The sequence below is a fragment of the Bacillus rossius genome, chromosome 10 (genome assembly GCF_032445375.1).
Source record: "Bacillus rossius redtenbacheri isolate Brsri chromosome 10, Brsri_v3, whole genome shotgun sequence".
NCBI lineage: Eukaryota > Metazoa > Arthropoda > Insecta > Phasmatodea > Bacillidae > Bacillus > Bacillus rossius.
In genome coordinates, this window is record NC_086337.1 from 24,005,718 (window position 1) to 24,020,857 (window position 15,140).

At 36.3% G+C, this 15,140-nt stretch overlaps 2 protein-coding genes across 2 annotated transcripts in view; one reads left to right on the forward strand and one right to left on the reverse strand.

The window, feature by feature from the left end:
• The window catches only part of LOC134536306 (nephrin-like), a 414,417-nt gene that overhangs the window by 180,699 nt on the left and 218,578 nt on the right, over positions 1 to 15,140 (reverse strand). Inside the window, exon 4 of the mRNA XM_063376058.1 lies at positions 1,952 to 2,155. Within this exon, the coding sequence (XP_063232128.1) occupies positions 1,952 to 2,155 (204 nt within the window). The remainder of the gene's footprint in view (positions 1 to 1,951; positions 2,156 to 15,140) is intronic.
• The window catches only part of LOC134535850 (uncharacterized), a 249,011-nt gene continuing 246,548 nt past the window's right edge, over positions 12,678 to 15,140 (forward strand). The window contains exon 1 of the mRNA XM_063375186.1: positions 12,678 to 12,881. The gene's annotated coding sequence lies outside the window, so the exon portion shown is untranslated. The remainder of the gene's footprint in view (positions 12,882 to 15,140) is intronic.

The following is a 15,140-nucleotide window of genomic DNA, read 5'->3' on the forward strand; positions in this document are numbered from 1 at the left end:
AGATAAAAATCCAACAATCGGCTTCACATGTTTCGACCGCTCATCTAAGAGTGCAGAGTTTAGATCTCTCGAGAACACACTGATACATTTATCAAAATCGAACATGTGAACAATTGAAGGATACACTGAGTGGAAACAGGCGACCACTCCTGTACAACAGCATTGTGTGCACCACGCTTTGAGCCTGTTTCACACCAGTCCAGTAATTAAGTCTAATGGCGAGTGGCGAGTGGACGAGAAAACGGCAAGTAGGCTAGCGACCGTTTACACAAGGTAAGAAGCGAGTTTAGTACATGTTTTATCATCGATCTACGAATATGTAAACTACTAATAAATTCTACTAAAAACAAATTCCTCGTTTAAAAGTCAATTACACGGCTGGAGTAATAGGGACAGCAACTATTGGAAAGAAACAAGGATACATATACGTATATTTAATTTTGTAACATTATAAAAAAACCTCGCAGAGTAGTTACCTAGTGAGGATAGTGACTGCAACGTTGATGATATCTTCGACTTCGACGCAGCTACAGACCAAAAAGTCAAGCAACACCAAAGTTGCATAAACTCGACCTACATTTACTGTTGCATTACCAAAATTGTATACATAATAATAGAAATGTAAAATTTTTTGAAGTAATACTTTATTAGGCGCGTTATGAAAATATGACGGGAGTGAATTTTTAGAATGCAATCGCAACGTGCAACGAAATTTTCACACAAGGAAAAAAAAGATACATAAAAATATAATTTCATAAAAACCTTTATTCATTGTGAATATTAGGTATAAAAATTGTATTTATTAACATTTTCGAGTGTATTTATAAGTGTATTTATATAAGTGGGGTTATTATTTTTTTTACGTATACCCATGTCAGGTTGCATGTAAGCTTCCATTGTCTTTAGCAGGGAGTGTCTGCAGAAGGTTTAGTAACAGCCGTTTTCATGGGAGTTTTAGTGATGCCGTGTTCCCTTATGTATAATTTATTTTCATTTTCAATTATAAATCGTTACAATTTTTATTTAATAAGTTATTGACATTAATAAATAGGAATAAATATTCAATATAAATATTGATATTCATTAATAATTACATTTTATCTCGATTAATTTACTTAATCAAATAATTAATTTTTCACGTGTGTTTATTAATAATGAACACAGACAGAGTATTTATTTAATTTTTTTTAATATGATTAAATGTATACTGTAATTACAATAACACTCCAGTACTTTTATTATTTTAATTTCATTAATAATTATTTGCACGCAAAATTAAAGTTAGTTTTCTTTTTAGTACGCCAAGTAAGTAAATACTTCTAACGCGCGTTCGTAAGTTAACGCACCCATTTATTTTTCTGTTCGCCTTTTTTGCAGTCAATAAATAATATCTTCTTTTTTTTTTCCCCATCACGCGCCCGCTCTAGCCTAGAGACGCCTGGATCCCCCCTTTTGCGTGCACTAGATCCGTCCCTGCACACTAGCCGGGCCGGTGGTAACAAGGGGTGGGGAGTAGGGGGCAGGGCCGCAATTAGAGTCTCTGGCACCCGGGGCATGAATGGATTCATGCGCTCCCCCCCCCCCCCCTGTTTTTGCACATACCACACCAATAAAGCGGGGGGTCCGGGGGCCCTCCCACGGAAAAATGGTGCTATTTAAGCATTTTCCATACCTACATGTAACAGTTTCTGTGCTACTGTACCTTCCATGCATGAACCCACTATGTGAATAAAGTAGTCCGTATAATCACTAGACTTGTTCATTAAATATCTGTTGAGACGTTATATTGTAAATCAGATTAGACAGATTAGACATTCCTGGCATGCAAGTTAAAAAACTTTTTACCAGTTACCAGTTGTAGTAGGAATTACAATGCAAGCGATTTCAGCGCCCCCACAGCGTATGACCCGCTTGTCCCCTCCTAGTTGCGGCCCTGGTAGAGGGAACTCACGCAGCAGGTCCAGCACGAGGGACGTCTCCTTGGGCTCGACGAGCACCGTGTTGACGGCCTGGCAACTCAGCACCGAGTTGAGGTCCTTGCGCCCCACCGACTGCAGCGTCAGCCGGTTCTCGATCACGTCGCCGGCGTTCTGCTCGTACACGTCGTCGAACAGCACGCCGTTCACCAGCCAGCGCACCAGCGGCTCCGGCTTGCCTGCGCGCAAACACACACACCTGACCTTGCAGCGTTGCCGGCTGTGCGTCCTTGGAGATACTATTGTGGGAATGGCTACAGCAAGCCCAAATACACCCGCACACACAACCCCACACACCTGACCTTGCAGCGTTGCCGGCTGTACGTCATTGGATCTACTATTGTGGGAATGGCTACACCAAGCCCAAATACATCCGCACACACACACACACACACACACACCTAACCTTACAGCTTTGCCGGCTGTGCGTCCTTGGAGATACAACTGTGGGGAACAGCTACAGCAAGCCCAAATACATCCGCACACACAACCACACACCTGACCTTACAGCGTTGCCGGCTGTGCGTCCTTGGAGATACAACTGTGGGGAACAGCTACAGCAAGCCCAAATACATCCGCACACACACCTACACACCTGACCTTACAGCGTTGCCGGCTGTGCGTCCTTGGAGATACAACTGTGGGGAACAGCTACAGCAAGCCCAAATACATCCGCACACACAACCACACACCTGACCTTACAGCGTTGCCGGCTGTGCGTCCTTGGAGATACAACTGTGGGGAACAGCTACAGCAAGCCCAAATACATCCGCACACACACCTACACACCTGACCTTACAGCGTTGCCGGCTGTGCGTCCTTGGAAATACTATTGTGGGAATAGCTACAGCAAGCCCAAATACACACACTGACAGTTACTTATCCTAAAAAGTATGTGGGATTTCCGTGCACATTCTCGTGCTAATCAAAATATTACCAATGTCAAAGCAGCGTTGCCAGATGTACGCGACGGGTGAATATTTTTATGGTAATTTAGAATTGTGGAAATACTGACAGGTAACTCCAATTAAGTAAATAAACCGACTGAAATTTTTTTATGCTGGTTTGTTTATGTGGTTGTTGCATGGACACACCCACGAATATCAAAATATTCTAATTGATAGGCAGTGATGATGGGGAACAGAACCTGGAAGTCATTAAATTGGATTACAATTTACTGAATTACCCAAATTAAAAAAGAATATATTTCAAACAAACCAATTTCACAGCGTTGCATGATTCGCTTGTGAGTAATAGTCAAAAGGAAGCCTCATTATAAATGATTAAAATTGGCTGAATTTAAATTATTTATAAATTAAGTAAGTGCTGAAAGCTTACACGCACAAATACACACACGAGGCTAAAACTAAAAACACAGCTGCGCAGCGTTGCCGGTTTTAATTGGATAACATCAGCAATATCTCACTCACACTCACTCACAAAAAACACAATCACGCGCAAATAAATGTCACGTGACACCCACACAGCGTGACCAGATGGCTACACGTAGAGAAGAATCAGTGCAACGATTTAATACCCTGTAAAAATTAAGCGAAATTTAGAAGACTACAGGAGTCTTGATGTAAGTTTCAATAGCAGGTTTACAAGGGGAAGTAACCAGACTTCGATACCAGCAACGGAATAATCTGCTGTTGTAACAGGTTTACGCCTTCAAAAATTTCATATGTTGGTATCAGCATCTTATTTTTCTATAACACAACTCTTTTGAGGAATTTGGAGAATCATATTTGTGGTTTTTTAAAACATGTGAATATTATTCGGGAACTCATTCGAAATCTTCTGTCACTCTCAGCTTATGTAAATTAAAAAAAAAACATGTTTTTACTGTTGAACATCTGTTTTTTTTCTAATAGTAGTATATAACGGCAGGACCCTAGTGTGCCTGTGACTGTGGTAGAGTGTGGATTAGCTATCTTCAAATCGTTACTCGATCTTTAGTGTCTGTTACAATGCCTTTTTTTATGGACGGTTTACCATCAGCAGTGCAGAACCTGGCGGCAGCAACGACGACAGCGCAAACCCTGATGACATTCGTGATATCAGCTGCCGAGGAGAAATCAGCAGGTGAGGTTCCATCGGTTGGGTTTCGCCCACAGTTTTGGAGACTTCAATTCACAATTGGGGTTCATAGACATTTTCGAGGCGTCAGTGCAAGTTCTGTGATGTATCATTCATTCACTATCACTACGCACTTTCAAATGAGCGCACACAAGCAAGACGCGGATGTCCAAATAATGTTCTGCAAACAACACTATTTTAGTGCATCAAGTGTAATAAACTATTTAGCCATCAAGATAGCTTAAGAAATCTGCACTGGATCAGTTAAGCGAAAATTTGAACCGGTTTGTAAAAATTAAACTAACTGATGTTCTGAATTGAATCTCATAACAGTCGCTGCATTGTACAAGTGAGGCCCAGGCGATGAGACACTCAGTCCACCTCTGATAGTGGTGCAGTACATACGGATCGTCTAGCTTGACAAACCTCACATATTAGTCCGGTATCTGGGAATTCTTGAGAACTCGATGGCATCTTTACCATCATTAACGTCGACCTGGATGGAAGGCCTAACATCAACAGCGCAGACTCCGATGGCAACGTTGCTGACAGCTCCAGATATTCCGATGTCAATGACGGTGTCGACGACGCAAATCCTGTTGGCAACAGTGTCCACAGTTGCGCCAACTCTTCCAGCAGAACTTGTTGACTTCCATGGCTGACGTTTAACCAGATTTCTAATGGTTGTCAACAGTGCCAGTTACAATGATAAATGAAGCAACAACTTACAGTGTTCCATCACCCGACTGTAAATACTTTAAAGATATCACAAATTTGAAAATTCGTGATTATGAAATACGCAATTGTAATAATTATTTAATTATCAGTGCAATAGGTGCTGTAGACATTTTATACCCTATGGTATCTAAAAAAAGCACATGTTGTTTAAAAAAGGAATGGTATCATTCGTCAGAATAAATCTGTTTATTGTGTGGAAAAAATTAGCAAATATTCCAAGTACAAAACATGAAATATACCATTGTCCCTTTAATGAAATCTAAAATTCTCCTCTGTGTGAAAAAAGTGGTTTACCAATTAGTCGACCTGATGAACTGAATCAACTTGTCAAGGTATGCAAATGACTCACTTCAAACTCTAAGAAAACTGTAGAAATAGAGACCCGCTAGTTTTTTTTTTGTTTTTGTTCTTGCTGTAGACTATAAATTATATGTTTTTTTTTCTTCGTAATTTCGTGTTTTATATCTCTATTCTTTCAGTTGTATAGTAATTGTAATTATAAGTATAAATCTTTCTACCTAAATTTAACTATTTTGCAACAGTAAAGGAGCGAAACAAGAACTGTAGAAGATCGAATCAATGGATTAGTGATTTTTTTTAATGATTTTTAGAATTCTTTTCCAATTTCTAGTTTAGTAATTACATATTTTCAAAATGGTGGCCAATATGGCCGACAAGATGACCGATGTCAAGGTAATAAATATTATTGCACTCTAGTAGGGTTGCAACATCATCAAGCGACAAAAAGAAAATGTTGGATCCAAGATGGCCACCAAAACATGACAATGGCTGGTGTAATGTCTGCCTTGGAAGTAGTGGTGGGAGGTAAGTCTGCCGATGATTTTCGTGGAAGAAGGATCTATTATAATTTTTTGTCCCACTGGGTGTGAACAAAGACTCCATGTTGTACATAAGTACGTTTTTGTTACAATTTTATTATGTAAATTAAAAATATAAGTATATTTCTTAATAATATATAGTTTTTATACTTTTATATATTCGTTAAAGTGTAATAATTGTATGATGATAAAATTACTTTATTTCAATATATATTATTAAACAATAAATTATTTTAAAACGAAATGTCATGTATTTGAAATTTTAAATAATTATATTTTTCGTAGTACTATATAAACAGTAGAAAGTTTTGTACGCTTGAAAATAAAATTCTCTGGCTCAAAATAACCAGCCAAAATAATTAAATGTAACGGTATAATTAATTAATTGTACATTTTTTGATACAGATACCGTTGGTCATACAAAAGATTTCCTGTAAATCAATGATTGTCACTTATTGTAACCTACAGAACAATACTTACTTGCTTTTTTCCAACAATGAATCTTTTTAACACATTCCACAATGAGTGTTTTATTTGGAGACTTCAGGGAATATTTTTGGCAGATAATATCCGAAGAATAAAGTTTTTTTTCCGCGTAAATATGTTTTGGTTCTCTTTAGTAGTCCGCGTTACTAATTAGCAAGGCTTCATTGTGAGCCCAACGAAGGCGTCTCACAAGACAAGTGTATTTTCGTCATAAAGAATCAGCCGGGGGGGGGGGGGTAAGCGCAATCAAAGAAAGAGCCGGGCCAGGGGGGAGGGGGTGTCTTTAAGGTTTCGGGTGTCCAGGAGTTGGGAGCGGGGCGAATGATGAAGATAAATTACATCTGTGATTAGGCGCGCCTTCCCCCCCCCCCCCCCCCCCCCCCATCATCACCGCGGGTGGTTGCGCCTCCGTCAGCTCGGCCATTGCAAAAGGGGTGAGGGGAGGGGTTGATATCAAGGAGAAGGAGGAGGAGGGAAAGACGAGCCATCCCCCGGGAAAAGAGTGCGCTGCCCCGCCCCCATTTGACGCCCGCGAGCTAACGCAGACGGCAGCGCCCACGGGCGAATCCTGGCGGTAATTACCCGGAAGCTCCTCGGTCGAGTGAGTGATGATCGAGAGGTTTCGAGGGGCCTTAAACCCGATACTACACCCCAACCCCCCACCCCCACTCGAGCGACGAAGGCGAGACTGCGACGCCGCCAGATTCCGAAACTGATCACACGGGAATGACCTTCTTGACCAGATGCATTAACGTGTCTTGTCTTCTGGTTTTGATGCCACACCACTTGGGAAAGCCTAAGTAAAAGAAAAATATATATATATATCGGACAGGCGTTAATTCTTGTGTACCTACTAACGTGAGGATTTCGTGACTATGTATCTCTTTAGGGCTGATGAAACCAAAATTGTTTCTCTTGCTCCGCTATCTTCTGAAAAATGTTTTTGCAATTCCGATTGGGTCATCTTTATATCTACCTGAGTTAAACTTCATTTTAATGTACTGCAACTTTTAAAAAAGTTTTTATGTGTCACAGTTTAATTTAAAAGTATTTATCTCGTTCTAGAGCGTGCTATAAAAACTGAATATATTTCGTTACGTACGATAAAGCTTGTACATCTGCGAGTTTTGCTTTTGTTACCATAATATTATTTGAAAAATAGGTTTTCCTTAATATTTAGACATAAAACCAACAGAAGTATACAGAAATTGAAAGCATGGATTTGTAGGCCACATAAATTGGTTCTTGTATGTAGGCCCAAAGTTGAACCTTTCGGGGTGAAGTTATTTCAGTGCATAGAGTAATGAAAAATCAAAAGAAAATTAATGTTTGTAGTTGTTGACGATATATAAACGCCAAATTTAAAATCATCCATTGTGATAAACGTTCCAACTTTTGGATTGCTGGATAGATTTTTTGTCTGGTAATACAATTATACCCGAATTATATTCCCTTCTAAAAATTAAAAAAAAATTTGCTTCTTAATTTACAAGAATATTTTTTTTTTTTTTTGCAAAATTAGAAGAAAGTATTGTAAAGTCTACTACATATTTATGGGGGAAATACAAAAAAAATGCTGCATTTATACAACGGCCTTTGTATGGTTCCAGTAACTATGCACCCTTCCTCCTAGGAGGAAACGTCTTGACGAAATTAGTTTAAGCTGCATGTTATTTAAATTTTTATTTTTTTTAAGTTTCCTTGGGAGTGTATGTCATAAAACTTTACATTTTTTTCTGTATACATACATGACTAAAATTACATCACTTGGAAACTACATCTACTAATTTCAGGCAGCCAACATATAGTTACATGCTGGGTTTGGCTGGTGAACCATGCAAGAAAATATTACAATACAATTATCTGGATCGTATTAAATATTATGTGCTATCTAGTGGCAGTGGGCAAAACTTTACGATTCTGTTGTCCATGATATAACCTTTTTCAGAAGGTTTGTATGAATACAAAATTATTTCTTTAATGCTTTTTTTTTTACTATTGTCGTAAGAGCACAGAAGATACAGGTTCAGAAAAAAAAATATTACGGTTAAATTTACGAAATATTCGTACTTTTACAAAAAAAAAAAAACTAATCAGTTCTGATAGCAAATTTTTTTTACTGTGTTGGTCGTAATTTTTTAGCTCGGTGATATGATGCCCCTTCACCGAAATTCTGTGGAAGGCGATGTTGAACCAACCGTCACGCGACCACTTTGGTATGACAAGCCAGCCGTATGTACATGACGTCTCCGAAACCCCGGCTTTATCTGGGGAAACAACGCTCGGAAATGAAAATCAGAGCACATAATAAACGTGAGAAACGAGACAAGAGAAATGTGAGCTGAGTGTGTTTGCAAAGATAGTAAATAAAAAAAACTTGCAGTATGATAACAGTTCTGTGTTAGAAACTAACCAGATGTAAGTTATTTGAATTATTTGTTTTCTTGAATAGATAACATTGATTTAAAACGTTTGTTTTTTTTACAAACACAATTGATGGTTTAGGCCATATGTCATATAGAAACCTCAAGAGCAGACAAAGCTATGATTACACAAAAACACAGAAAACAATTCAAAATCAGCCGATGTCAACAGTTTAATTCATAGCCAGGACGGAGCATTCCGCAAACGATATGAATCAAGAAAAAAAAAATATCACAGCACAGACGAACAGACAGCAACGAGACAGTTTCAACAAAGAATCCACAGAGTTATCTGTGCTCTCTTATGCAGTCAACTGTTGACATCGGTCGATTTTGCCTTGTTTTTTGTGTGCTCGTGTTGTCATATCTCTGCCCGATTAGGTATCTCCGTGATAAAGAGCGTGAACCGAAAATGACGTGAGTCGAAGGAAATTTTTTTAACTAATCAAATGTAGTAGACGGAACAAGAATGAGACAATTTTTTTTTTTTTAATTTTCGACGAGCACTTTGCTGAATTAATTGGGAGGTCGTAACGCAACCACGTGGGGATTAACTGTGGCAATGAAACTTGAGTTGATTGCGAATTTCTCTTTTCCTTGCCGAATGGTTAACGTGGGAACTCTACAACAGAAGTCCGATGGAAATTATATTTCAGATAAGCGTAAAAAGCGACTCCCGTTTAATGTTCTTACAAGTTGACCATAAAGTGGAAAATTATTATTTTTTCCATACACTAAAATTTTATGCCAGTTGAATTTTAACGACAGAATAAAATAGTTTGGGTTTTAAAAATCGTCGTTACTTATAAAAACTCATAAGTTTTCTCTCTCCCATACAAACTTTCTTGTCTATTTCTTTAAATAAATAATCATTCTGCGTTATATAGATTGATTGACTTATTGACAAAATGGGTAGAACGTATAGGATAAAGGTAATTTAAAAAAAAATTTGTGATTAAAAAATTGGTTGTCCGTAAAGTCGGTTTACGGACGATAGTTTAACGTGACGTCATAACAAAACATTGATGAAATGATTGATCCAGAAGAAAAGGAAATATCATATTCGGCCTGAGACTGAGCCGTAATAGGTTTTTGCAACCAAACCATTTAGGCATTAAAAATATTATATTCTTTGAGGAAGAATTTTTTTTTTAATTTTTCTATCTTTTGTATGATAAAATCTACCTCTGCATACCTTTATGAATAAAATTGAATGATTTTGATTGAATTATCACTATTTTGTATTGATACAAAGGAGTGAAATGAAATGTACAATTTAAGTAATAAATTTACTTTTATTTGCATTCATTAATTCCTTTATATTTATTACTTTTGAAATGTTACGTGCGCCGTATTTATATTTACAAGTACAAAAAAAAGTTTTGCAGCTGCCGGGATCTGAACCGTCAACCTTTGATTTAGAAGTCAGCGAAGCTGACCATACGGCCACAAAGCCATAGTTGAAAAATAGTAGTTTCAGATGTTATATAAATTTTTATAAAAATTTTGTTCACGGTAGGGGTATAATATATTTCGTTTTTATAACACGATTTTATAACAAATACGTATCCCAAATACACCAAACTTATTTATAATGTGTTACAATATTTTTATAATCATTGTGCAAAAGATCCGGTTGTAATTTGAATTATTATGTGTAACTGTAAAAAACCATCGTTGGTTCAAAACGTATTTGAATATTCAACATTACTTTTAAATAACCGTACCGATTGTGCTGAAAATCGGTCGACGATCGTTAAATTACATAATATTAATAATTAAAACGACGAAAATATGATTGAAAAGTCAAATCAATGGTTGTTCCAATCGAGTGGAAGAGAGATGCCACGCATGCGTACAATGAGCAAACAGGACACATCCGTAGTGGGATATCCGTAGTGGGACACTTTTTCGTGCGTGCAGCCGGCGTTCATCGATTTATTAGACGTTGTCACGTCAAAAATCCAAATAATGCAGTCTAAGATCATTTTTTTTACGTAGTAATATGTCGAGCGACCATTCCACATACATAAAATTCTGGGATTTTACTCATTCAAGAAGAAATTTGACAGATTAGCAGTAAACAATGTTCTCGGAATCGGTAAAAAGTCACAGATCTTTAAATGCTCTTTAAAATCGACCAAATGAAGCCATTACGTAAATAAAAATAAAAATTGTGTTGCTACTACAAAGAAAGCTTTTTTCCATTTTATTCCCTACTTCATTGTAAAGCCTTTTACATCAATATACATTTCTTTTAAGTAAATCAGTTCTACGCGTTATTTATTTATTTAAAATTGTGACATGTCCACCGACAGTCGTTAGGCTGATTTTCATTAGCTTGAAAAATTACATATTCAAAATGTTAGTGATGTTGCTGCAGATTAACCGGCATCTTAAAGGGTATATACACCTAGCGACACAGTCATGTGCCAGTTAGGGTTCTACATGATAACTACATTTTAGTGTTAATCAAAACCTTAATGTTCATTTCAATGTGAGAAACACTGCTATAAGAGCAACTATAACAAAATGTTATTTTAAGTTTGTTTGTATTTCCATATTTTTAATACTTTTAAACTGTGCAAATCTATTAAGCAATACATAAAAATATTTTTAATTTTTATATTTATGTTATCACAATTAACAGAACTGTTTTTGTTTGAAATCCATGTTGTGAAAAATTGCTTAACCGCAAATAATATTGAACACACAAAGCTTTTTGAAGTACTCTGCTGGATACCGAGGTAGACTGGGCTAATAAAGAAAAAGATTTGAAAAAAATCAATTTTCACAAGCAATTTACTGGAGTGAGTCAGCAAAGTTATCTTCAGCGCCGGTCTTCGGAATTGAATACACGACCTACTGAATGAGAAACACACTCGCTTTGAACGAAATATTCGGTGCGATGGGCAGTGAGTTAGCATCATGAGCAAGGCATGGTTATCCTACATATATACATATATATCGAAACGGTTTCTTTAATTTTGCATGTTACAGGTATTGTTGCCCATATTTAAAAAAAACTGTCATGATCCGGCATATGAGTATGGGTTAAAAGCGAAATGTGGCTGTGGTTCGACATTTATAATTTGACAGTTTTGCATGCGTGCTATATGAGCTATATGAAAAATGAATTCAACTAACATGAAAGTTTTTTTTCACAGTAAAGTGTGGCCAGGCCTCTGGCCAAAATACGTTTCGGTAATTATGGTCTTGTAAAAAACATTTTTTTAAAACATTTTATTGTTATTTTTAAAGGCTGCTTCAGTTTTAATTACAAGTTATTTTATTTAGTTTATTTAATTGATAGTATTGTAGTAAGTATTTCTATTTAATCGCTGGGGAGTTTACGCGAGTAGTGACATAACCGGACAATTGGTAATACAAGTGCGAGTTGGCAGCCCTGGAAGAAGGTGTGTTGCAAAGACACGGGCATGCGGAGGGGAAGCCTACGATTCACTCATCCTTCTGGACGTACCCGAATACTCACGTTGGCAAGCCTTCTTTTCACAGACGAGAGACCCAAACCCGATGTTCCCCAAGTTCATGCTCGCTTTTTTTTCCGTACCACAACAGGTGTATTTATTTGGGGAAAAAAAAAAAATTCGCGGGCATTTATTCTCCAAATGCGCGGGTTTAACTTATAAGATGTCATTCTTAAAATTAGCAAGAAGTAATTATAAATACTTTAATACACTGTGGATGGTTGGTTATATTAGGTAAGTATAGATACATTAAAAATACTGTAAAATCATTTTATGGTTGCTTAGCAAATAACTTTTTAATATGTAGCTATCCAGCGCTAGGAATCCGTTTACATGATTTCACAGTATTTTTAATGTAGCTATCCTTACCAAATCAACCATCCACAATGTTTTAAAGTATTTATAATTTAGCTAACCCAACCTAATTGACCATTAGTTATCATGAGTTGTATATTTATTTACAAAGAAAAAAAACCGAAGATGCACGATCGGGTGTTTGGCTCTCTCGTCTGTAAAAAAAAGGCTTGCCAAAGTGAGTATTTGGGTATGTACAGAAGGATGAGTGAATCGTAGGCTTCCCCATGTGGAGTCCGCGCCTGGTCGACAGCAGTCCTCGCGCGCAGTTAAATTGACCCGACGCGACGTCGGTTGGCCGTGTAGCAGTAGCGTGGCTCGGGCGCGGAGCAGACAAATCCACGAGACCTGGACTCAGAGACGTTGAGCTTAGAGCACGCATTGCTCGGCTGTCGGGGTCAGACTAGACTTAACTGTTGCAGGCAGCAAGAAATATTTAATGCCTGTTTTCAGAATTAGCTACGAGTGTGTGTGTGTGGTGCGCGCACGAAGAAAACTGTAAGTACAGCTGCTCCGTGTATTCTGGTTGTTGGTTGCGGGAGATGGACAGAAACTTCGGTGAGGTCGTACAGTGTATTCTTCGTCAAGAGGACTAAATGTTTAGAGCGAAAGGTTCGCGCACTCCCCTAGCGTTTTTCTTAATATTGTAAATTGCGATTAATTTTTAATATAATTTTTGGTATCTACTTTTTATAGTAAATGGCGTGTTATAATTTTTTAATGCTAGGAAATGAAATTGTTTCGCTAGTACTCGATTTTTATGTAACTATATTTTAAGTTTTTTTTATTAGGTTTTTATCTTTTTGCGTTTTACCAATTGTATCAATTATTTACCTTCTGTATTCTGGAGCTTTCGCGTTTTTATGCAAACTAAATTTTCCGTAAAATAAAAACAAAGTCAGTATGATTAATTTATTTTATTTAACTAAACGCCCATTTCGACACCACTATCTTTTGCTCTGCTTTTAAAGGAACTATTTTTAATATCAATATTCTTAACTCTCGGTCTGGATGTTTGCGCGTATTTTGAGTATAGTGTTGCAGTTTCAATTTTTTTTTTTTTTCTCTTTTGAAAACCAGTCGGGTGTTGAGATTGTGCTATCTACCGAGTGCAGAGGGTAGATACCACAAAAGTACAAACGGCGAGGCTAAGTTTCAATACACTTAAGTTCTGATCTGAGCTTTACTTAATCCAAATTAGAAAGTGTTGTAACCACGCCATAAAGGTCATGGGTGAATTAAATATAGTTTAACTTTTCAACTGAAATCTTTAAATTCATATAATTTATTCCAATGGTTTACAAGTCAGCAAAACTCATTTATTAATATTGGTGATATTGAAAATTTCAAAAATAATGCTCAGAGAATTGCAAAAGTATATTTTTATAATAAAAAAAAATTATCTAGTTTATTATGTCTCAATACAAACAAAAGATTGTGTTTAGTTTTTGTCCAAGAAATTTGTATTTATAAAAACTTAATACGGTTTTATATTAAACATTTAAGTGAATATTTTGTCAGTGCACGAATTTGCAGAGTGGGGGGCAGCGAGATCACAAAGAAACCTCCAGAATTATTCAGAGGCGACTCTGTTCTCAAACACTTGAGGTCATGCCAGATGCCGGGATTGAAGCGGTGAACCTTATCTCGTTAGCGCAACAATAAGTTTATCACTGCCCCTTAACACCCGGTCCTTATTCGTAAACAGATGCATCACTTACTACATTAATATAAGATACGCTGAGGTTTACAAATAAAATATAATAAAAAAATTTAAGGTGTATAGCCTGTATATAAAAAATAAAAATAATTTTTGAAATGAAGATAAATCATTTAAAAATAACAAAATTGTACTCTGAAAAAGCTAGCAATGTTGTTAAAGGGAATTTATTGCCAATTGTTGATACTTGCTATTTCGCTTGTTTATTAGAAATGAACTCTATAATTGGTTTTACATGGGTAAAATGTTATTATTTTTTCAATTTCATATTATATTTCATTGTTTCTTGTGTTACATTTTCATATTTTTGCGAACTTGCCTTCCATTAAATGATGTAATTTAATTTTTTAATTTTTTGTTCAGTTTTGCTAATGCTTTGAAAATTTTGAATAAAACAGCAATAGCTTAACTTTCTAGCTAAACTGGGAAAAATATTGTTTAATTTTTAATGTTTAAATGTTTTATATATCATGTTAATTTATAGTGCACATAGAACAGGTGATTTAATAAATTATTTTTTTCCATTTTTCTAATCATAAAATCATTAACGATTAATTTGGTAATTGAACCTTATTCCCTATTATTAAAGAAATACCAGTACTCAGTAAATCCGTGAAATATTGTTAAACACGGCTCGTAGAGATGAAATGGTTGTAAAATATTAAATTAAAAATTAGGGTACGTTTTGGATGACAGGGGCCATAAATTCAAGGGTTTAAGAGCCGTGAAAAAAAGGTGTAATATGTTTTCTACTGCACGTTTAAACAAATTATAAAAGTGAGAAACTGTCATGTTCGCACGTTCAGGGAAATAAAGTGGCCAAGTTCATGAATATGATTTGTGATCTTTTGGTAAAATTCCAAGGACCTTTTTTAACATTATCTCCAACAGATTTATTAATTCATGTGCGAGAGTTGGGGGAGCTAATTATTTAAATACGAGGGAAAAATATAAAAATGTGTTAGTATAGAATTGTGGGTATAGTTAAAGTTATTTTTCACAATAAAGAAAATAAGTACATCGGTATTTTAGAAAAA